This window comes from Pipistrellus kuhlii, unplaced genomic scaffold, assembly GCF_014108245.1.
Source record: "Pipistrellus kuhlii isolate mPipKuh1 unplaced genomic scaffold, mPipKuh1.p scaffold_m20_p_3, whole genome shotgun sequence".
NCBI classification, from domain to species: domain Eukaryota; kingdom Metazoa; phylum Chordata; class Mammalia; order Chiroptera; family Vespertilionidae; genus Pipistrellus; species Pipistrellus kuhlii.
In genome coordinates, this window is record NW_023425529.1 from 33042862 (window position 1) to 33066107 (window position 23246).

Genomic DNA, 23246 nt, shown 5'->3' on the forward strand with positions numbered 1-23246 from the left:
AATATTAAACTTTTTCTCTGACATCTATTATAGAATTGCTCTCTAAGATATAGCAATTAGAAATTTTGTTCTCTAATACTTCAGCCTTATGGATTGATAATTTCAATCGCTAGTATGTGGAAGGTTTTTAATATATTGTTGCTGAATTGAATTAATTTCTTGAATGGTTCAAAATAATGGTTGGTTTATTGAAATATCAATAAAATATTTATGAACAAACAAAGGAAAGTATAAGCTATGCATTTTAAACTATGATAATTTTGGTACAAGCACAAAATCTCATATAGTATTTAAATAATTTTGCTCACATACAAAGTCTGGTACTCCTTGGGAAGTCCTTGGAGTATTGTCTAGAGCTACATTCAGAATTGGTCACTTTCTTCTCGCTCTGTGTTCCTCTTTATTGACATGTGTTCTGTCTCCTTGCAGTTCAACAACATGTTGCTGTACTGTGTGCCAAAATTCAGCTTGGTAGGCTCCAAGTTCACAGTTCGAACCAGGGTCGGTCTAGATGGCATGCAGATTGTGGAGACTCACAATGAGGAATATCCGCACACTTTCCAGGTATCTGGGAAAGAGAGGACATTGGAATTGCAAGCCAGGTAAGAGAGCCATTCTTATCACACAGCTTTCAAAAATCATCAGAATTTGTTGTAGAATAGAAATTCTCTTTCCCAAGTGAATGCTACAAACCTCTATGAGTCTGGTTGGACATAAGTGGAGAGGCGGAAGCCCTTAAAAAGCAGGAATTATATCTTCCCTTTTGATTCTCCCACAGTGCCTAGGATAGTCGTTTTCAGAAATTAATGCTCATTGCTTTAGTTCTACTTAAGATTATATGGTAAATTGAAGGCCAAAATTAAGTGATTACTTGTCATCTAGTCTGTAATGACTCAAGAATGGAGACAAACATTGAAAAAGTCAGAGTGTTAGTGGGATTACAGGGAACCCCAAATTGGGTACGTATTTAGAGATATTTTGAGAGAATTTGCCACTTGAGGGGGGAAAAACAGGGCTCTGCTTTTCTTGCTAAATGAGTCAGCCCGAAGACTGACCTCTTATGCTCTGTGTGCCCTTCCTGTTCAAAAGAATATGAAGTATTCTTAGTTTCTGTAGTTTTTATTTAATAGTATTTGGTTGCTGAATGGGTATAAAAATATAGTGGTAAGTAAACTTAAAGGATTGAAGACTTGTCAAGTTCCTTAGCATTTAAAAAGCTAAAAGCAGCTAGCATGCACAGATGCTTTCAGGGCAATAGAGCTGATTCTGTGAGGGTAGGGTACAACAATAGGGAGCATCTTTTTCGAGGGAAGAGATTGATATCACATGCCCACCACCACCACCACCACCACCACCACCACCACTACCACCACCACCACCACCAAGGATCCCCAGATGAACAACAAGCAGAATCTTTCATTTTATGGGTATAGATTCTAGCATCATTCTTGGGATATTGTGGTACTTAAAAATAAATTTACTGGAAGGGTGAACAGTGTCATAGGAGCAAACCTCCTGCCAGACTCATACGTATGTGATCCTTGTGGGACCAAGGCATGTGACGTTCAGGCAGAACTCAAACTTAGCCCTAGCCTACCAAACACAGGCAAACAGAGCCCACTCTTTGGAGATCTTAGGCCAGAGTCTACTAAGGGGGATTTCTCTTAAGATAGTTATATGACAACAACCAGCTCTATAAGCTATCTGCAAGAGAGAATGGAATAAAGAAAATTTGCCTCAACAGGAAAACCAGGGGATTTAATTAATGTCAAGGGAATTTTTTCCCAATAAAAAAATTATTAATAATTGGGGTCCATTAATCTGTGCAACTTCCTCCCTACAGGCATTTAAACTGTTTGTTTTTTCTTTATCTGTAATAACTGAAGCCTTTTAGCAAAATAAAATTAAATTGTTCATCAAAGGAAATCTATATATCTATATCTCTCTATCTCTCTACTTATCTATCTATCTATCTATCTATCTATCTATCTATCTAAAAGGCTAAGCAACCGTCCAACCAATAGCTATGGTGCGCAATGACCACCAGAGGGCAGATGCTCAACGCAGGAGCTGCCAACCTGCGGTGACTTGGCAGCAGTGGTTCTCAGGTGATGCACCCTGGAACCAGAGAGAAAGGAGCCCGATTCCAGGATGTGTCACCTGAGAACCGTCCTCTTGTATCCAGGACCCCTTAGGGGATGTCCGAGAGCTGGTTTTGGCCTGATCACTGCAGGCCAAGTCAAGGAACCCCACTTGCCAGAGGGACCTCACTCACTCTGTAGATGCCATTTGAGCCTTGGCACTACCCCAGGTGCCGCCAATTGGGGAGGGACCTCTGAGGTTGGCTCCAGGGTATATCTGGCCCATCTCACACAGTTCCCCCCTGCTGGCCACTTTCTAATTAATTTCCCTTCAATGTGCACAAATCTATGCACTGGGGCTAATTATAATCTTTCTTAAGATGGGCTCTGGCCCATAGCCTTGAAAGGCCCATCTACTTTTATAAAGGTGAATTTAAGGCTACTTGTATATCCAGTGCCTGATGTCTATATCAGTAACTAGATGATGGTTGTTAAACTTAATGGCAGAGCATTCTATTTAAAAGCTAAACTTATCTCTTCCCATCAAAAATTATCTGTACCAAAGTAAGTGGATGCTCTAAAACTCTGTTCAAGAATTTATTTGTTCAATTGCCAGAGAGTCTGTTTAATTTTAATTGTAACTCTTTCTTGGACATTCCTGAGTTTTCCAGAAAGTTGGAAGAACATTAAAACATAGTTTGATTCACCAGGTGTAACTCATTAATGGTTTCTGCATTCAGCTTAATTTTGTTTTGTTTTAGTTCTGAACAAGACAAAGAAGAATGGATAAAGGTAAACCTTGTTTCTATTTTTAGTTTTTGTTTTGGCAATCTCTGTATGTGTACGCAAACGTGCAGATAATGTTGTATTGTGCACATGTAGTCATCAGATCAAAGTCATTAAAAGTTTTTTTTTAATCTGTACCCGATGAGTGAGGATATTTTTTCCATTAATTCCTATAGAGAGTAGAAAGGAGGAGGGAAGGGAAGAGTGAAAGAGAGAGGAGAGAGAGACAGGAACATCAATATGACAGAGACATCTGGGTTAGTTGTTGACCACATGTGCCCCTAGCCAGGGGCCAGGATCGGACCTGCAACCCAAGTATGTGCCCTTGACTGGGTATCGATTCTGCGACACTAGTGTGCAGGCTAATGTTCTAACCACCAAGCCTTGCAGGCCAGGGCAAAGTAATTTAATTTTTAAAGTGATTCCCATCATAGATATTTGCTTTATAAAATATTTTATTTTGTTTATTTATTTATTATTTATTTATTTATTTTTAAATATATTTTATTGATTTTTTTACAGAGAGGAAGGGAGAGAGACAGAGAGCTAGAAACATCGATGGGAGAGAAACATCGACCAACTGCCTCTTGCACACCCCCCACTGGGGATGCGCCCACAACCAATGTACATGCCCTTGACCAGAATCGAACCCGGTACCCTTCAGTCCACAGACCGACACTCTACCACTGAGCCAAACCGGTTTCGGCTTTATAAAGTATTTTAATAAATTTTCATGTGATACTTTAATATGTGCTTTGAACTTTATTTATATTTTAGGCCCTTCAAGAGACTATTGATGCTTTCCATCAGAGGTATGAAACCTTCAGAAATGCGATTGCAAAGGATAATGACATACAGTCAGAGGTTTCCGTAAGTTGAGTTAAATTCTTAACTTTAGGCTCTTTACAATTACAAAAGACCTATCTGGTCATTTGGTCATCTACCCTTTTTTCTTCACAATGCCCAAACTGTCTATTAGTCAGAATCTCCTTCCTTCTTAGATGAATGTAATAGTGAGTGCCTTTTATATGCTGCTTAAACTTCTTTGAACCTTTTACTTCTTTACCAGAACATGGTATGAGCAATGTTGTTAAAGTGCTTGGAAAGAGGGCAGGCAGGCAGGAAGGAAACAACAGGTGTTTGGGTTTTTTTTTATTTTATTTTATTTCTGTTAAAATTGAATCTCTCTCCCCTTTTTAGACTGCTGAGCTAGGGAAAAGAGCCCCGAGATGGATCCGAGATAATGAAGTAACGATGTGTATGAAATGCAAAGAGCCTTTCAACGCACTGACCAGGAGAAGGCATCATTGTCGAGCATGTGGACATGTAAGTGAGGTTGCTTGGTAATTAAGATGGCCAGTAACTCTGTAAGTATTGTAAAATCATCCACTTGGGAAAGACGCCAAAACTCATTCCATAGAGCACTTCATAGATACACTTGTTTTAGTGACAAGTATGCACAAAGCACAGTGCTAGGTCCTGGAGAAAAAAAATGGTAACCAAAATGACACCCATCTTCATGTAGCTTACATTCTAATGGAGAAAAAGAGACCAAAGTCGGGTAAATGGACAAATAAGCATTTCAAACGACGATAGATGCAATAAGGAGGCATTCAAGAAGTTTAAAATGGAGAATAATGGCAAGGAAGGAGGATTTGGAACTTCTTTCAGTTAGAAAAATGAAGATCTATCTGATGGATTGATATGTGAGCTGATGCCTAAAAGGTGAGGAAGAGCTAACCACAGAAGGGAGTTGGGACATGCGTTCGTGCAGAGTCGGTATCTCATAAGCTCCCAGGCCAGAGCTTGGTCTTTTCTGGAGACTGCCATAGGCCCTGTGCTGGAGTGTGATGAGCAAGGGAAAGTGTGGCGGAAGAAACAGTTGAGAAATGATAACCAAAGGAGCTGATGGCTTTGAGAGACTAGACAGAACTTGTTAGCATAAGTGGAAGTTTGGGCTTTTGTTGGGGAGAGGGAAACTTCCCTCCATGGTAACGGAAAGGGAAAAACACACAAAACAGATGGCTGTAAATGTGGGGGAGTTTTAATTTTGCTGTTGAAAAATGAGGGAATTTAGGTCTGGTGCTATGTATCTTTTCATTGAGGTAGGAGAAAATGTCATCGGCTGGAAGTGAAGGGGGAAGGAGGAAAGGTGGAGGTGGTTTGAGAAAGGACTGAGGGTGAAGTAGCCATCTCTGGGCAGGGAAGATGAGCCTGTCAGAGAAACAGGTGGACTGCTGGGTGCCCATCACACCATCACAGGTGTATGGTTATAAATGTGAAAAGGACAGAGTGGTCCATTTAATGGCAGTGATCTTTCTCTGACAAAAATCAGCAACTCAAGTCAGAGAAGGCACATAACAGGTTTTCAGAAATTGAGTTGTTTCATAATAGAAAGAGGGACGAGGAACAAAACATGAAATGAAGCTGGAGAGAGGAGGCAGCAGGTTTTGAAGGGCCTTATAAACCTCGTTACAGATTACATACTTTCTTCTAAAAAGCAACCAATAAACAGAAGGGTAGGCATTGCAGTGTAATATATTATTAGTGTGCTTAAGTACAACTATTCTTATTAATAGCTCTCTTAGATCCTCCTCACACTATAGATTTATTCTTCCTCTTTTTCTGAGTTTTGACTCAGCAAGACCATTTTGTAGTCAAATTAAAGTGATAGCAAACATTTTTCCCCTTCCTCCCCCCAGGGTAAGACTTTTTAAAATCTGATCAAATTTGCTTGAAATGATTTTAGGTATTGATATATTTGGTTCAGTGAACAAACAAAAAATGTGTTTGAATGTGGATCATCAAAATACTATGATATGATTTAAAAATAAGATATCAGTTAGTAGGAGATACAGAGGAGTCTAATTCTAAATCCTAGAGTAATTTTATTATACCGTGTTTCCCCGAAAATAAGACATCCTCCAAAAATAAGACCTAGCTCATGGAAAGATAAGACATCCCCTGAAAATAAGACCTAGCGCAACTTTGGGAGAAAAAATTAATATAAGACACTGTCTTATTTTCGGGGAAACAGGGTAGTTATATCATGAATTTTACATGCTGTGAACCTAAACTAAAAGTTTTACAAATATTTACATTTCTTAAATAGAGTTTGTTCACTATGAATTGAGGGGAGGGGGGAAATATGCATTTAGAAGCAAGAAGATAAATTTTTTAAGTGGAAGGGTTTTTTTTTTTATTAACAATTATCCTATAGTAATTAAGGAAAATACCATTCACTAAGAAATCATATGTATTTTCATTATAGTTATTCATTCCTTGACATTCAATAAATATTTACTGTGTGTTGGTGAGCAAAATATACAAGAACAGTCTCATAGAGCTTGCAGCCTAGTTGGGGTGATAAATATTAAATAAATAATCACACAAGTATATGAGTATAACTTGTAAATTAGCATATGAAAAAGAGCACAGGGAACTTGACTGGCACAGTGCTAAGCGACATGCTCTGTCCTGGAAGTTGGAGGACTCTTCCTTAAAGAAGTGAAGTTTGAGTAAACATCTGGAGGATGAGCGAGCTAACTCATGCAGCAGAGATGAGGCGGGAGGGCCGTAGAAGCCAGTGTCACTAGAGATACGGGAAGTCAGAGGAGCAGATAATGGAGGGGTTTGTAGGCCATAGTGAAGAGTATGTTCATTATCCAACAGCAAAGGGAAGACTGAAGGATTTTAAATAGAGAGAAACATATCAGATTATGATTTTTAAGAGACCATCTGGTGCTATTTGGAAAATAGCCTGGAGGGATGTAAGAACAGATGCCTGGAGGCCAGTAAGAATGCTACAAGGAGCAATCATGAGGCTATAATAGTCCAAACAAGGATACTCAAAGCTTGGTCTCGGGTGATTACAAGGAAGATGTAGGAAAATGGACAAATTGAAAACTTTCTAAGATGTAAGGTTGACAGGACTTTGTCATAGAATGGGGTGAGCCATAGAGACGTATCAGGGATGTCCCTAGGTTTATGCTTGCCATGACTGGTTGAATGATGTGCTATCTTCTACTACAGGGAGCAAGAGGAGAGGAGGACAGGGTGGAAAGGGAGGGGAGGGGGAAGGAGAACGCTGAGGAAAAGGAAGTTCATGAACACAGTTTGGTGGGATATTCAAGAAACATCTAGAACACATGTGTCAAACACAAGGCCCGCGGGCCAAATCCGTCCCGCCAGGCCTTGCAATGTGGCCCGCACCGCGCTGTCATCACTGCACTCTGCTGCGTTTCCATCACAATGACAGTTTATGACTGTTCAGTAAACCATTCGGCCTGCGATTTAGGCTGGATTTTAGATTTTGGCCCCTTCTCTGATTGAGTTCGACACCCCTAATCTAGAGTTATAAAGCGTAAGAGTCTGGATTGAACCTCTGAAGATTTCCTACCTTTAAGGTCAGAACGAAAAGGGGAACAAACAGCACTATAATATTGTGATGATAATCCTATGTTCACAGGGATGTTCTTAGCGTAATAAAAATTTGCCTTTTATATATAGCTCTTTCTCATTTATTATCATTGTAAATGTTTATGGCTTAAATCTTACTATTTTTAAAATATGATGATTGACTCCTCGTTACCTTTTCTAATTTAAGGTGGTTTGTTGGAAGTGTTCTGATTACAAAGCTCAACTGGAGTATGATGGTGGCAAATTGAGCAAAGTTTGTAAAGACTGTTACCTAATAATAAGTGGATTCGCAGACAGTGAAGAAAAGAAAAAAAAAGGGATTTTAGAGGTATGAAATAGTAAATGTTGGATATCTTTTAGATTTTTATATGGGGGACATAAAATTATATTTTAACCCTGAAGAAGACAAGGTAACACATTTTGTTATTTCTCTTAGTATTTAACAATTTTTGCAAACGATGAGCAAGTCGTGCTTGTGTTCTGTGTTGCTGAATTTTGGGATCATCCAGAAAGAACGGGGTCAGTGTTCTGCATTTGAGAGTACACAAAGGTCATTTTGGGTAACTGGAAAAGGATCATGAACTTTAAGATTCATTTAAGATTAACATGTAGGTCTGCAAACTTAAAATATAACTCTGAGTTCCAGGGTGTATAGATGTTGCTTGAATGACAGACCAAAATGGGGTTTTCTCAGGCAGGTTGGGTGGAAACAAATGCTTCATTGGCTCCTAAGGACCCAGGCTCAGTGCTTAGCAACAGCAACTGATGCGACTGAATTAATGTGATCACCTGTTTTAATGAGTTTCAGGCTGTATCTATGAAGTAAAAAACCTCAAGGGAGTTTTCTAGAAAAAAACTTGGGGAAGTCGGTTACTTAACCATGTTAACACATGTGCACACATGCAATATTTGAAACTCACTTTGTGCCAACTAGTGTTATATGAGGTAGACCAAAGGTCTCAGCAAACTTTTTCTGTAAAGGGCCAGAGAATAACTATTTTAGTTTTTGCAGGCCACGAGGCAAAACTGAGACTACTACTTCTCTAACAAGAAGGAAAGCAAATTTTCACAAATTTACATTGACATTTAAAATACAATAATTGAGTATAATTTTTTTTTCTAATATGGTAACAAGAATGGAATTCTTTAGAGGGAGAAGGGAAGGTAATATTTCCCTTAATTCGAGTCCAAAGTTAGTGTTCCCTATAATCAAATTGGTTTTAAATGTTTATCTGAAAGCACTTTCTTAGCTCCCCGATGGTGGGCTGGTAGGCCAGTTTGCCAGCCAGTGCTTCTTCAAGTGTCTCTGATGAAGGGCCAGTTTTATTTCCAAATCTCATGATAACTCAGTAATTTTGTAAAACACACAATCATGTGCTTTAGCATCATCACAAAGTCAAACTTCTAAGGAAGTTTTTCAGTATTTACTCTTACTTTCTATGCTTATCTTGAACCAGTAACTAAACATTTGGCAAACCAGCACTCTTAAATTGACAACACTGAGGAGCAATACCCTAAGGCCATGGTTGGCAAACTGTGGCTCGAAAGCCACATATGGCTCTTTGGCCCCTTGAGTGTGGCTCTTCCATAAAGTACCATGGTCTGAGCAAGTCTATTTTAAGAAAGTGGCATTAGAAGAAGTTTAAATTTAGAAAATTTGGCTCAAAAGAAATTTCAATAGTTGTACTGTTGATATTTGTCTCTGTTAACTAATGAGTTTGCCGACCACTGCCCTAAAGATTTGATGCTTTCTATAATGTGTGTAATAACCATCATTTAGTTAAATGGCTCTACAAACAGTTAATGCAATTTTCATTTATTCATTTATTTAAAAAAATTTTAATTAATTTATTCAAGAAAGGAAAGGAGATAAAGAGAGAGAAATATCAATTGGCTGCCTCCTGCATGTCTCCCACCAGGGATCAAGCCCTCAACCCAGGCATGTGCCCTGACCAGGAATCAAACCGTCAACCTTTGGAATGATACCCAACCAAATGAGCCACACTGGCCAGGGCTTTAGTGAAGTTTTTAAAACTTGAATTATCTCAGATTCCAAGACAAAGTTTGCTGGCCAGTATTTGCCTTTTTATTATTGATTCTTACATAAGTGAAATTGGTATGCGTTGTGGTTAAAAGTTTAGGCTCTGGATCCAGACTCAAATCCCAGCATCCCAATTCCTAAATGTATGATCTTGGGAAAGCTATTTCATCTCTGAACTTCATAGTCGAGGAAAGTTGTAACTTCTTGGTGTTGGTGTGAAGATTAAATGAAATAAAACATTTTTTAGTGAGTTAAGAAAAGTGTCTGCATCATAAGCAATTCATAAATGTTTACTGTAACTTCATTTAAATTTAAGGACTGGTTACACAGATAGTTAACATTGACTTAGATAGTTTCCCATGCTAATAATAGATCTAGATGAATATTTAAATAATAATTGCAGATGAACTTTTTTGGATGATTCCAGAAGACATCTGATATAAATGCACTGTAGTTTATGAATGTTGCCATAGATTTAATTACTTCTCTATCTGGCCATTTTGTGTTCATTCTCACTCACTCTCACTCTTTCCATTATATTCTTCTAGATTGAATCAGCAGAAGTATCTGGAAACAGTGTGGTGTGCAGCTTTCTTCAGTACATGGAGAAGTCAAAACCTTGGCAGAAAGCTTGGTGTGTGATCCCCAAACAAGACCCTCTGGTGCTGTACATGTACGGTGCCCCTCAGGTATCTAACTACACCTGACTGAAGGGACAGAGGTCATGAGGACGGGGTTGGGGAGAGGGCGAGGGGGGGGAGAGGCAAGTAGACAGTGAACTCACCCCTCTATGGAACAAGAGAGTTCAGTTTCATTGTTTCATTATAATTATAACAAATTCAAGTTTACTTAAACTGGTGGGTTCCTTTTATAGCCAGTAATATCTCCACCCCGTAGATTCTTTCTCCCCTTCTCTCATTCCTATACTATGAGCTTGAAAAAAAAAAGGGTGAGTTGAATTAGGAAAGGACATTGGGAGAAGGGGGTGAAGTAGAGGGAGAGGGAGAAGCAGGAAGGAGGAGAAGGAGCCTTTTTAGTGATAGGAAGTAATAGGAAGGCTTTCCCTCCACCCCCCTTGAATGCAGGAATACCTGAAAGAGAAAGAAATTGAGAAGAAAAAAAATTTTTTAATCACGCTTAGATTAATATTATCCAGTAACAATTGTTTGAGAACTGGCTATGCATGGATCTGAGATAAATCTATGGGAACAACTGACATGCAGATTTGGCTTCTAACCAGAGCAGCACCAGGTACTATGGAGTATATATTTGGAGGCAAAGCAGAAAACTGTAAATGGCTCTACAAACAGCTAATGCAATTTTTATTTACTCATTTATTTTTAAGATTTTTAAAATTGATTTATTCAAGGAAGGAAAGGAGATAAAGAGAGAGAAACATCAATTGGCTGCCTCCTGCATGCCTCCCACAGGGATCAAGCCCTCAACCAGGCATGTGCCCCGACCAAGAATCAAACCATCAACCTTTCAGTATATGGGATAATACCCATATACTGTAAATGGCTCTACAAACAGGGCATGTATACCAATTGTGCATTCACCTGGAAATACATAAACTTTTCAATGTACCTATTGTATTTTATCCTATATCTACATTAAAGACTAGTAAAACTTTTTTTTTTTTCTTTTTAAGAAATAGACTTAAAATGCCAAGGTATATGTTCTATTCTATTTTTTGTTTTTTCCTATAACCTTTTCCTGCTCATAAACAAATTGATTCATTAATGAATGAAACACCAAGTAAAACTGTCGTTTGACAATGAATCATTAACATTTGCTGGTTTTATATAGTAAGATAACTGGAGGCTCTCACCCAGAGGAGGTATGGGGACAGTGAATCCTAGCTGAGTTAGGTGCCAGCTCTCATCCATTAATTCATGCAGTCAGTGACCTCATGTACAGGCGCTGTGCTGTTCCTGGTTCACCAACTCTGTCCGTGGAGACTCCACAGTGCAAGTCTGTATGGAATAGTCATAGGAAAAGAGGTTTTTTTAAAAAATATATATATTTTTATTGATTTCAGAGAGGAAGGGGGAGAGAGAGAGAGAAAGAGAGAGATATCCAAGCCATTTCCAAAATTGCTGTGACTTGGAGTGAGGACGGATGGATCTGTCATCAAAGAGAGAGAAACATCAATGATGAGAGAATCATCGACCAGCTGCCTTTTAACACCCCCCACTGGGAATCAAGCCCACAACCCAGGACCCCTCAGTCCGTAGGCCTATCCACTAAGCCAAACCGGCCAGGGCAGAAAAGAGGTTTTAGTAGGGACTTGTATAGCATGCTAACACATCTCACACTTTTATGTATTATTATTTTTCCTTTAGGATGTCAGAGCCCAGGCCACCATTCCACTCCTGGGCTATATTGTAGATGACATGCCAAGGAGTGCAGACCTGCCACACAGTTTCAAACTGACCCAGTCCAAGTCTGTGCACAGCTTTGCTGCAGACAGTGAGGAACTGAAACAGAAGTGGCTGAAAATCATCTTTCTAGCTGTCACAGGTGAGACACCTGATGGTTCTAACAACCATTCGGCTACCTTGGACGACAACCTTGAACCTAAATAAAAATCAGAATGCTGAACTCCAAGACCGACCACAGTGTGGGGGTCTCAAGATTCACCGCTCAAGACATTCCCAGTTCTCCTTCCTCATCTCTTAGCACTTTATGTTGAAAAGTATAGGCTCATAAATGTATCTGGTTAGGGGACTATTTTCCTATGTTTGTGTACTCTGGTGAAATTAATGTGCAGAGCCATTCTACCGGTAAAAGTTGGAAATAATGTGAAAAATGGAGCATTTTTTAATGAATTATTTCTTGACTATGTATTGTACTTTTGTCTTGGAGAAAATGGTATCAATTGATTATGTCACAATCAGGTTAGAATAGGCCACTTTCACTTAAGAAATACTTTAATGGCTTCTCTTTCACATGTAGGACTTGTAACAGTTTGAAAGATATACCTCCATGTTGCCAAAATAGATCCATAGTTAGAAAAATTACAAGGACAGTTTAGGCTGTTGTGTTAACTTATTTAATTTAGTGTATAAAGCTCAACCTGAATAAGTAACGTATGTCCTTTTAAAATAGAAAAAGGACAGATTATTGGTGTTCAAACTTTTGACTTAAGAAAATATATTTGTTTTTGTAGAAATATCCCTAAAAATAAAATATCTTACGTATACAGCAATTATGTATATATAGTATTAAGTATAAATATATCTATAGAATATACATGCCTTTCTCTTCAGCTTTAGGTTCATATTTGTCTCTAATTTATTTTTAAAATATAAAGCATGTTGTATCTTGGAATTGGATGTGTTCTAAACTTAATGTTTTTGGTGATATATGTTTAACTGATTGACAGCTAAAGGTATTGATATTTTTATAATAAGAAAAAAGCAGTAATTTATGTGGCATGGGATATATTAGTGAATTCCAACCGTATTTTTAAAGTACTATTTTTTGTTGTTTTTGTTCTGTGCCTATTTAAAACAGTGCCTCTCTTTAAAGGTGCTAATAATTTCTATTTAAATATAAGGTGAGGGTTTAATTAATGCTTCCATCTTGCTTTCTCAGATAAAGTGCAGTTTGGGCACCAGAATGATCAAAATCATTCAGGTTGTGTTTCATTTTATGATCCTCTAATTTGTACAGCAGTTAATGTCAGCATGTACAAAAATCTTCACAAAAATCTGGATTGTGCAAAATGCCTGACCTTAAGCAGAACTAGGACCTCAGGAAACTACATTTCCTGGGCCGTTTTTCTTCTCTCAGACTGCTAAGCGTGGTTAAATGAGGACTATATGATTAACTAGAGGCCCGGTGCACAGATTTGTACACTGGTGGGGTCTGTTGGCCTGGCCTGTGGGGATCCGGCCGAAATGGCTCTCTGACACCCTCTGAAGGGTCCCAGGTTGCAAGATCATGCAGACCAGGCCAAGGGACCCCACTGGTGCACGACAGGAATCATGGGAGGGCTCCAGACCATGTCCAGCTCATCTCACCCAGTCCCAATCGGCCAGACCCCAGCAGGAAGCTAATCTACCAGTTGGAGCATTTGCCCCCTGGTGGTTAGTGCATATCATAGCAACCAGTCAAACAGTTGGAAGGATAATTAGCATATTAGGCTTATATATATAGATACTTAAGGTAACTGTGTGGACCTGTTCCTTTGTCAGATATAGTACGAAATTCACAATTGGTAATCTATGTTTGAGGGGGATGGATATATATCAAAGGAAATTTATGTTCAATTCTTTAAACCTCCTCAATAAAGAATGGGGGTGGAGGGCACAGTATTGAAAAGCAATGCTTTAATGGTAGGTTTTGGGGAGGTACAAGATAATCGCAGAGAGTTTGAGCATTCCTTTCTCATTTATCCTTCTGGGGAATCATAACAGACAAAGTATAATTCTTTGTGACGAAGGCTGCTCTTCATTATATTGTAATTATAATTAAAATCTCACATTAAGTTGGCTTTTTAACTTAATCCTTTTCTCTAATTAGATCTGGTTTTTTGTTTTTCATTTTTTTTGTTATTTTTTATCCTGTTATGCCTCAAATGTTATTACATTTAATGCATCATCTAGAGATGCACAAGAATAACCTCAGTATATATATTATTGATTTCAGAGAAGAAGTGAGAGGGAGAGAGAAACATTAATAATGAGAGAGAATCATTGAACGGCTGCCTCCTGTAACTCCCACCCTCACTAGGGATCGAGCCCCTGTCTGCAGGCTGATGCTCTATCCACCAAGCCAAACCAGCTAGTGCTGGGATTACATCTTAAATGTAGAATAGATTTGCTCAGAATTGGAGAGTTTCAATCATCTATTTAGGCCTTTTTAAGAAAATTTGAAACATTTATTTTTCTGCAAAGGAGTAGATAAACTAATTATAGCCAACATGATTGGGTTACCTTCTTCCATAAAAGGAATACCAACCATGATCCTTTATATCAAACCAAATACTTGGATCTAAAAAAAAAAAAAAAAAAAAAAAAAAAAAAAAGATAAAAGGTAATTAGTTCCTATTAAATCAGGGGCAGACCTAAAAATATTTTACATTGCTTCTCTTTTCTAGTTGCTGTGTGTGTGTGTGTGTGTGTGTGTGTGTGTGTGTGTGTATACAACATGTGTGTTCATGGGTTGTTATTGATAAGGTTAAACTATAGCTATAGACCCACTATCTTTTGGTTTTCTTAATTTCAAGAAGAGAGAAGCAATAAAAATATAGAATGACTTCCGGGGGAAGGTGAATTTTGTAAATGTGGATAGAACAATGGAAATGTAAGGGCCAGTTGGAAGATCTATTGGCCAGATTATTTTTAAAAACTGGTTTGAACAGCAAGAAGACTACACTTTCCCGTTCAGTGAGTTCTTCTGGACTGGAAGTCATGAACAAATTCTGGTTCAATAAATAGCTGTGTTATTTAATTTAGATTATTGAAAGAGAATATTCATGAAGACAATATTATCATGCTCTTAATATTATCTTTAACTTGATAAGAGAGCAATATTATTATAAGAAGAGAACTTTTAATTATCCAGTTACCAATTTCACTCCCACCCCTTGTTTTTTAGCCAAGCACAAAGAGAAGCAATGAAGCAGCCTTACCTGTTTTTTGTTAAATAATCACTAATGCTTTTATTTGGAGAAAGGCAAAGGAATACGCTAAGTCAGCCACTTAGTAAGCACTCAACTAAACCAAAAGACCTCAAAGTATGATTGGTTACAAGAATAATTTACGTCTTTTGCTTTCTGAGACACCTGAGCAGTCAGGACAGATTGAGCCTAAGAAGGTAATTGGTTGCTTTCCTGTTAAAGCCAGCATCCCACCATATAGGTCTTACGGTTTGTTTTATCTAAGTTGGTGCTTTCCAACTCATCTTTTCTTCAAACTTAAAAATATTTCTTTGCTAAAAACTGATGTTCATTATAAAGCATTCCATTTTTTTAAACTTGCTTAAACTTAAACACTTAAATTTTGCTTTATTGAAAGTCTACCCTTTTGGGTATTAAGTATGAAATGTAGTGCAGACTGATCTCCAGGTTTTAAGCAGGACTCAACAATGAAAATCTGCCACCAGCCACTTTTGTAATAATGACATCTACAATGCTGTCATGTATGCAAGCAATAAAACTCTTCAGGGTATGTTTTTATACTGAAATCTTAACATAATGCCCTTAGTCACATTCTGGAAGAGAATTCACTTCTAGACATGATCATGTGACTCATTGCTTGGTGTAGGGAAGAGAAAGTGTGTGTGCTTGGGGGTGGGGGTTGGGGGGGGCATTATTCTTTGGATTCAAATAACTATCAAAACCATTTTACTTTTGCAATGGGTATGGATAGTGAAACAAAGCACATCTGCACTACTTTATCAGGCAGCATTTCATTTTTCATGAAGTTTAATAACATACACGTTGGTGTACTTATCTTCACTGGGTGACCTAACCCCATTTTTCTAAATATACCATTTTTTAAAAATTGCCAAACTGTTTCTAAAAACTAGTTTTTTAAATGTGCCCTGTCCCCATCTATAGACAAACATTGGGCTGGTTTTTGTTGTTTGTTTGTTTGTTTGTTTTTTTAAGAATACTTGCTGTAGTCCTAAGTATATTACAAAAAAAACTACAAACTTCATAGTAATTCAGGGTTATTAAGGGTTCATTAATGCATTCTAACAACCTTAAATCAAACATACTTCTTCGAGTTTACAGTTGCGCTTTACTTCTTTTTGTCTACTCTATGGAACAGGGTGTTTTAATTCCTTTAAATTTTAGATATCAATTCTGGTTCTATTCAAAGCCTTACATTCTTATTCTAAGTATATTGTCTGTGGTAACTATGATAATGATCTTTCTGGGCTGGATCCATCTCAAGGAAAAGGCACTAACAGGAGCAAATAAACTTCTAGGGAACAAAGGTCTTCTTCTTATTTTCTTGTTTTTGTTTTTGTCATTACCCTTGCTATAATACAGAAGATTAGTTAAAATTACCTACATCTTGTGATGTTCGTGTGAGTGGGTCTAAGCACATGGTATTTATAAGCTAAAATTAATTAAAAAGACAAGAATGTCTTCATGTTTTCATTGTTAAAGTTTTGTATTCTTCAAGAATGTATTAATATAAAAACTGTGGCTAACCAGTTCTGATTCTCAGGACTGGATTGATATCCGTAGTGTATCATGTTATTTCCTTATTCTTATCCAGTTTTAGTTGAATCAACTTATTTTATTTTCATATTACTCTCTACTGTAGATTCTCCAGATTTGGAAAATATATAAAAACCACTAGATCTACTTTTAAAACTCTTTTTGTGAATTTCTGAGTATATATGTAAAAATATGGTTGATTTCCAATTCTGTTTTTTTCATAGGAATGAAATTTTTATAGAAACTGTTCTTTTTTAGTTTAAATATTTTAACCTAAATTATTCCCATGAAATTTTAGTATAGTTCATTCTTATGTGTGCCTGTAACCATGTCATGAGATGAAAACTAGACTTTCTTTACTGATATAGTAGAGAGGAATGAAATTCGGAACGGAAGCAAGCAGGAATGAGCAGAGAGGTGGGCAGAAAGAGACTGCTGGTCTCCAGATCAGAGCAATGTGTGTTAAGATCAGAGAAAAATACTTGCACTGCAGAAGGGATATAAACTATAAAATATAAATTTACATAATTGCATATTGATGGGATTTATTGCACTCCAGCCTTTCACCTTGACCTCCATGCCATTACTTTCTTTTTCCTTTAGGCTATAAAAGAAACAATTCTATTGGGCCATTTTCAGTACTGTTTACTGAAGTAGGAAAAAATATCGCTCTAAAGTCCATCCTGGTCTTTTACTTTCTGGACTGAACATTTGGCAGAATATAGTGTCTTTTCTGTGTTTTGAGATGAAATAGCACATGCCTCTTCAAGATCATTTTTAACTTGTTGGGGTTACTGAGTTACACAATGGTTATCCCTTTTTAAAATTCATTGTGGATTGAATTAGTAAGATTAGATAGATTGTGATAAATTAATTCAGTATATCTCATTGTAGCATATTTTAATAAGTGAATACCAAATACATAGAGTGATAATATATGTAGTTTGGGGGAGAAGCATAATAATCTAGGGACCACTGTGATAACTGAATTGCATTATCTATTACACATTATATGGATGTTGGAATGTATCACTTGGGGGAGGGGAGGGGGTCTCCATTAGAAATCATGTCTGTATATAAAACTGTCTTCTGTTTTTATTTTACCAAACTAGCATTTCATTTTGTGAGTAACAGTTGACTGATATTTTTGAAGAAGTATGATCTGGGTTTTGAATTATTGACTGATCAGTTTGAAAAAGGTATGTTATCAGAATTTTAGAGTTAACTCAAATGTGAAAAAGCATACATAAAGGTAATTTTTCTTTTCTAGCTATATGAATGTAAAATACTTGCAGATAGTGTATATATTGTATAACATGTATATTTGGTCTTAAAGGCTGGGAATCAGAAACATTGTAAAATTAAGCACTTTAATTCCTCTTAAATATTAAACATTTGTATCTTGTAAATAAACACATCCTTAAATGAATACTAAAGACTTAGATGTTATTTCACATAGGATTATATGTGTTCAGTTCACAAATTTTGGTTGGTTCCTCTCCCTCCCTCCACTGTCAGATATGCAGCCAGGGGAGTCTGTTAAAACACAAATCAGATCATGTTGCTTCTCTACCCCAGTCCCTTAGGTTCCTCATTTCACTCAGAATAAATGCCAATATCCTTTGAGTGGCTTCACTAGACCCTATATATCTCCCCCACCTCCACCCTCTACCACATGGCTCCATGCTTTTCTTTAACCAAGTCCATACACTCCAGCCTTAGAACACACACTTCAGTCTGCTCCCTCTTCTTACAACGCTCCTTCCCCAGACAGCTGCGTGATTGACACCTTTGCCAATTTAAAGTCGGCTCAGATCTCACCACCACAATCTCATTTGACCATGCCTGGTCTCTTAGATCCCAACACACTCCCATTCATCCTTAATCTTATTTTTCCCCCCACAGCACTCATAATCTTGTAATAAATTAAATAGTTACCTATTTTTATGTTTGTTTTTATTGTTTGTCCACACTTACTAAAACATAAGGTCCATAAAGATAAGGATTTTTATCTGTTTTGATGTCCCCAGTTCTCAGCAGAGTGTAGGCACTCAATAAACTACTGACTATAAAAACTAGGTCCTATAAAAGGGGGAAAAATGAATAGAACCTTTCTTCTAAAACAGGTTAGAGATACAGACTTTTGGAATAGTGGTTGAGAGTAAAAGAAAGCAACATTTTATATAGCTACGTTGTTTTAATAAACAAAGCCAGATTCCTGAGTAAGGGTTTAAAAACATAGTCAAGGATTTCCTCAAAATATAATGGTAAAAACCTTAGTCAATCTTTGCAGGATGGATTCTTGCTTTAAAACACAAACAAACAAACAAAAAACAACCCACTCTCACAAGCATCACCACCACACCTGGGCTGTGAGGAAGTCAGAGGCAGCTGGTCCCGGTTCCAGAAAAAGCCAGAGGCGCTGAAACACATGTCCTGAGGAAGTGGGTCAGAGTGGACCGACCTGGGGGGTGGATAATGGTTACTTAGTCCGCAGTTTACTCTCTTCTAAAGGAAGTGATTCATGCATTGTTTGGGTCCTGCCTTTAAGTAAAAACAAAGTCAGGTTGTTTTGCCTCAGAAAAGGAAATGCTCTGAGGTTAAGATGGCACCACATAAGTCCCTTTAGGGTATTTTCACAAGATACAATATTTTTAGATGATCACTTAAACATATCGTTATCATACACTGAACTCAGCTCTGAGTCGCTGATTCTGGGAACTAACTGAAGTCCAAGTCTGTGGGCAAAACTTCACGATGCTACTTCCTGGGGCTTTGAGTTGATTTCGGGGCTTGTGTTCATCTTCTACCAACGCATGCAGGTGGGTCCGACAAGAACTTAATGATTGTGAAAGCTGATTAATGACACGAATTTTTAATTCTGCTTAAAGTCATGTTCTAAATGTATAGGTTTCCTTTTTATTGATAAATCCAGAAATACAAGGAAGTCCTAAATCAGGGAGTTTTTGTCAAGTTCAGGGTTGAGAACTGAATTCTAATCCAATCTCTTCTAGTACCTGGCGCTGTGATCAGGACACATCATTTTACCTCGCTGAAACCTGGTTTCCTTACTTATACAATATTGTTGTTGGACTAAAATTTAAAATGATGAGAATTGCTCATGTTCCTTTAGGCTCCAGTAGTTTTACGTTTCTTATTGTTTATACTTCTGTTATTCATTGTTCCCTGATTCTACTTGCCTTTTTAAAAACCTGTATTTGGAATCATATGCAAGTATAATTTCACTGTATGTATAATCACTTCCCTTTTTCTAAGTGTTCTTCACGTGCTTTGTCCTTTTTCTAAGTGTTCTTCACGTGCTTTGTTAACATAGTGCTGCTGTATGGAGGGTCTGCTCTCTGTGGCTTTCCATCCAGAAGGTTCTGATCGCTCAGCTGAAGCCCATGGACACCGTGGGTCCTGGAAGGACAAAGAAGGTAGCTGGTGGGCTGAAGATTAATGCTGATACACATATAAAAGTCCCCCCTGCAAGAGTCAGTTTTTATTCAGGCTGATGGGCTGGGCTGACTGTCAGATAAGACATTCTAAGTGCTGCATTAGGCACTGAGAAGGCATTTGAGGGGCCATCTCTGCCCTGGCTGGTCTCCCAGCATGGAGTCTGATTCCTCAACCCCCACACACTTATTGGCACCATCTAGCTGTAAAAAGGCCACGTTTAGCCCTGTAATTTCACTTCCATACAGTTAAGAATGCCATCAACAAAATTAAAAGACAAAATGCATATTGAGAGAAAATATTTGCAACATCCATGACAAAGCTTATTTTTCATAATAAAGTTCTTACAAGTGAATATTTTAAAAATGCAATGGGAAAAGTAGGCAAAGAATATGAATAGGTAATTCACAGGAAAAGAAATATAAAGGATTAATCTATGCAAAAATTCACTAATGATTGATTTTTTTTAACCTATTGAGTTAAAAATACAAAAAATATTGATACTACCTTAAGGTGGGTATGGGGAAATGGGTACACCCACATACTTTTGCTAGAACTATAAATGGCTAAACCAATATCTATTTAGATTTTTAAAGATGCATACCCTTTGACTTAGCAACTTCTAAAGAATCTACTCTACTGAAATACTAAGAAAAGTATTAATACAACCATGTATAAAGATATTTTCTGCAACATTATCCATAATGTAATAAATTCAAAGAGAAGTATCATCTACCAAGAGAAAAACTATTAAATTATAATCCTTATAAGAGAATGCTATGCAGCTATTTGAAAGAATATTTTGAGATTTTTATTTATTGATATGGAAGATATATAGCAATGGTGGAAAAAAACCTTTGATCCTTATATAAGAGAATGCTATGCAGCTATTTGAAAGAATATTTTGGGATTTTTATTTATTGATATGGAAGATATATAGCAATGGTGGAAAAAAACCTTTGATCCTTATATAAGAGAATGCTATGCAGCTATTTGAAAGAATATTTTGGGATTTTTATTTATTGATATGGAAGATATTTAGCAATGGGTGAAAAAATAGAGCTATATGTATAGTGTGATCTAACTTATACATTTGTGTCAGAGCAGTGAAAATTATGAACAGAAAGAAGCTACTAACAATGCTTCTGATCTGGACAGTGTGATCAGAAGTAAGGAGCCTTTCACATTTTGCATTATTTATTTAATGATGTTGCTATGGATCAAATTGGTGTGTTATATGTTAAAGCCCTAATACCCAGTGTAAGTGTATTTGGAGATAGGATATGTGAAGAGGTGATTCATGTTAATCCGTCATAAGGGTGGGGCCCTAACCTATAGGACTAAAGTCCTTGTAAAAGAGAAAGGGACTCCAGAGGGCACTCTCTCTCTCCGCACATGCATAGAACAAAGGCTATGTGAGGACACAAGGAGAAGGCAGCCATGTGCAAGCTGGGAAGAAAGATCTTACCAGAAACTAACTTTGCTGGCACCTTGATCTTGGACTTCCAGCCTCTAGACTGAGAAAATGAATGAAGGCTAAGAAAGTTAGACCAGGAGTTACTTAAGCCATCCAGTCTGTGGTAACATAAGCTGACTAATACAGATATGTAGAAATTTTTATACTCTTATTCATGGATAGTCTTTGTTGGGAGAGGACGCCACCCTCTCTCTCTCTCTCTTTTTTTTTTTTTAGCAGATACCGGTATTTTAAAAGCCCACTTTAAGAACAAGCTGAGCCCACAGGTCAGGGCCTTTTCTAATATTGTGTCCATCAGAATTAGGCTGCTGTACTAATGAGGATAATTAACTCCAACTGCTGCAACAGGCCTCTATGTCTTATTCAGAGTGATTTATTGTTCTTGTTACATGTCTTGGCAGGGAACTCTAGTCCATGTAGACCCTCAGAGGCCCAGGCTAAGGGTTGACCGTCATGCTACCTCGCTCAACATGAGGCTTCAGAGTTTGCCAAAGTGGAGGAAAGTGAGAGGGTGAGCAAGGCTTTTCACTGACCCAGCTCAGAAGAAACACAGGCCCCTTCTGCTCACAGTGACTGTAGAACTAGTCACATGGCCCCAATCAGACTACAAAGGAGGCTGGGGAATAATAATAATCATATGAATAGTTAGTGAATAACAAATGTTCTTGTTATACTCCTTATCATGGATTGAATTGTATTCTCCCCAATAAGTATGTTCAAGTCCTAATCCCCAGTACCTCAGAAAATGGTCTTATTTAAAAATAAGGTCTTTACAGAGCTAATCAACTTAAATTTCCTTTGAATTGAAATCCTTCTTCTGTCTCCTTTTAAAATAAGATCATTAGACTGAGCCCTCATTCAATCTACATATATATAAAATCCTAATATGCAAAGTGTCCCCTTAGGAGTTTGACCAGGAGTTCAATCACTCTATATGACGTGCACTGACCACCAAGGGAGGCCCCAGTCAGCAGCCAGCAGTTGCTAGGGATCCTTTCTATGCACAAATTTTGTGCACTGGGCCTCTAGTATCTTTATAAAAGGAGGACATTTGGACTCAGAGACAGACATGCACAGAAGGGTGACAATGTGAACATATGCAGGGAGCAGACTGAGACTGGACTTATGCTACCTCAAGCCAAGAAACACTTGGGGTCAACAAGAGCTAGGAGAGGCATGGCATAATAGATTATCCTTCCCAACCCTCAAAAGGAACAAATCCTGCTGACATATTGACTTTGGATTTCAGCTTCTAGAACTATGAGACTATACATCTCTATTGTTTTAAACCAAACATTTTGTGGTACTTTGCTACAGGAGCCCTAGGAAATAAATATACTTCTTTATCAAGTTTATGCAGAAAAAGATTTAATACACTGAATTAAATCTGTTAGAATGACTAGGCTAAACATCCAGAAATTACTCCCCAAACAATGGGGACACCAATGTTATTATTACATTTACCACCATCAAGAGTTTACTCTCAGGATCTCTTCACGCCCGCCACTCTGAGAATCAGCAGAGTGCCATGAGAACCATTAACTGCAGAGCCACGCCATGCCTCCCTGGATCTCTGCACAAGCAAAACGGATGCCTTGTGTGACTACATCCTCACAGTTTCCCTCAGAATTGAAATCTTGCGTGAAAGCGTCTGTTTCATGGAATTAAGATTACATCTAGAACACTTAGTTGCAAAGATATTGAAAATGTATTTTTTGTCTTTTTAGCTTCTGAAGCAAAAAACAAAACAAAACAAAACCCACCACCACCAACAAAAAACAGCCCATGAAGAGGAGATTGAAA

The 23246-nt window shown here is 37.6% G+C and overlaps 1 protein-coding gene across 3 annotated transcripts in view; it reads left to right on the forward strand.

The window, feature by feature from the left end:
* The window catches only part of FGD4 (FYVE, RhoGEF and PH domain containing 4), a 209452-nt gene extending 196914 nt beyond the window's left edge, over positions 1 to 12538 (forward strand). For all 3 annotated transcript variants that reach the window (XM_045587899.1, XM_045587897.1, XM_045587898.1), the window contains 7 exons: positions 430 to 602; positions 2843 to 2873; positions 3645 to 3737; positions 4068 to 4193; positions 7474 to 7614; positions 9876 to 10016; positions 11673 to 12538. In XM_045587899.1, the coding sequence (XP_045443855.1) occupies positions 430 to 602; positions 2843 to 2873; positions 3645 to 3737; positions 4068 to 4193; positions 7474 to 7614; positions 9876 to 10016; positions 11673 to 11915 (948 nt within the window). In that variant the 3' untranslated portion in view covers positions 11916 to 12538. The remainder of the gene's footprint in view (positions 1 to 429; positions 603 to 2842; positions 2874 to 3644; positions 3738 to 4067; positions 4194 to 7473; positions 7615 to 9875; positions 10017 to 11672) is intronic.
* The last annotated feature ends 10708 nt before the right edge of the window (positions 12539 to 23246 follow it).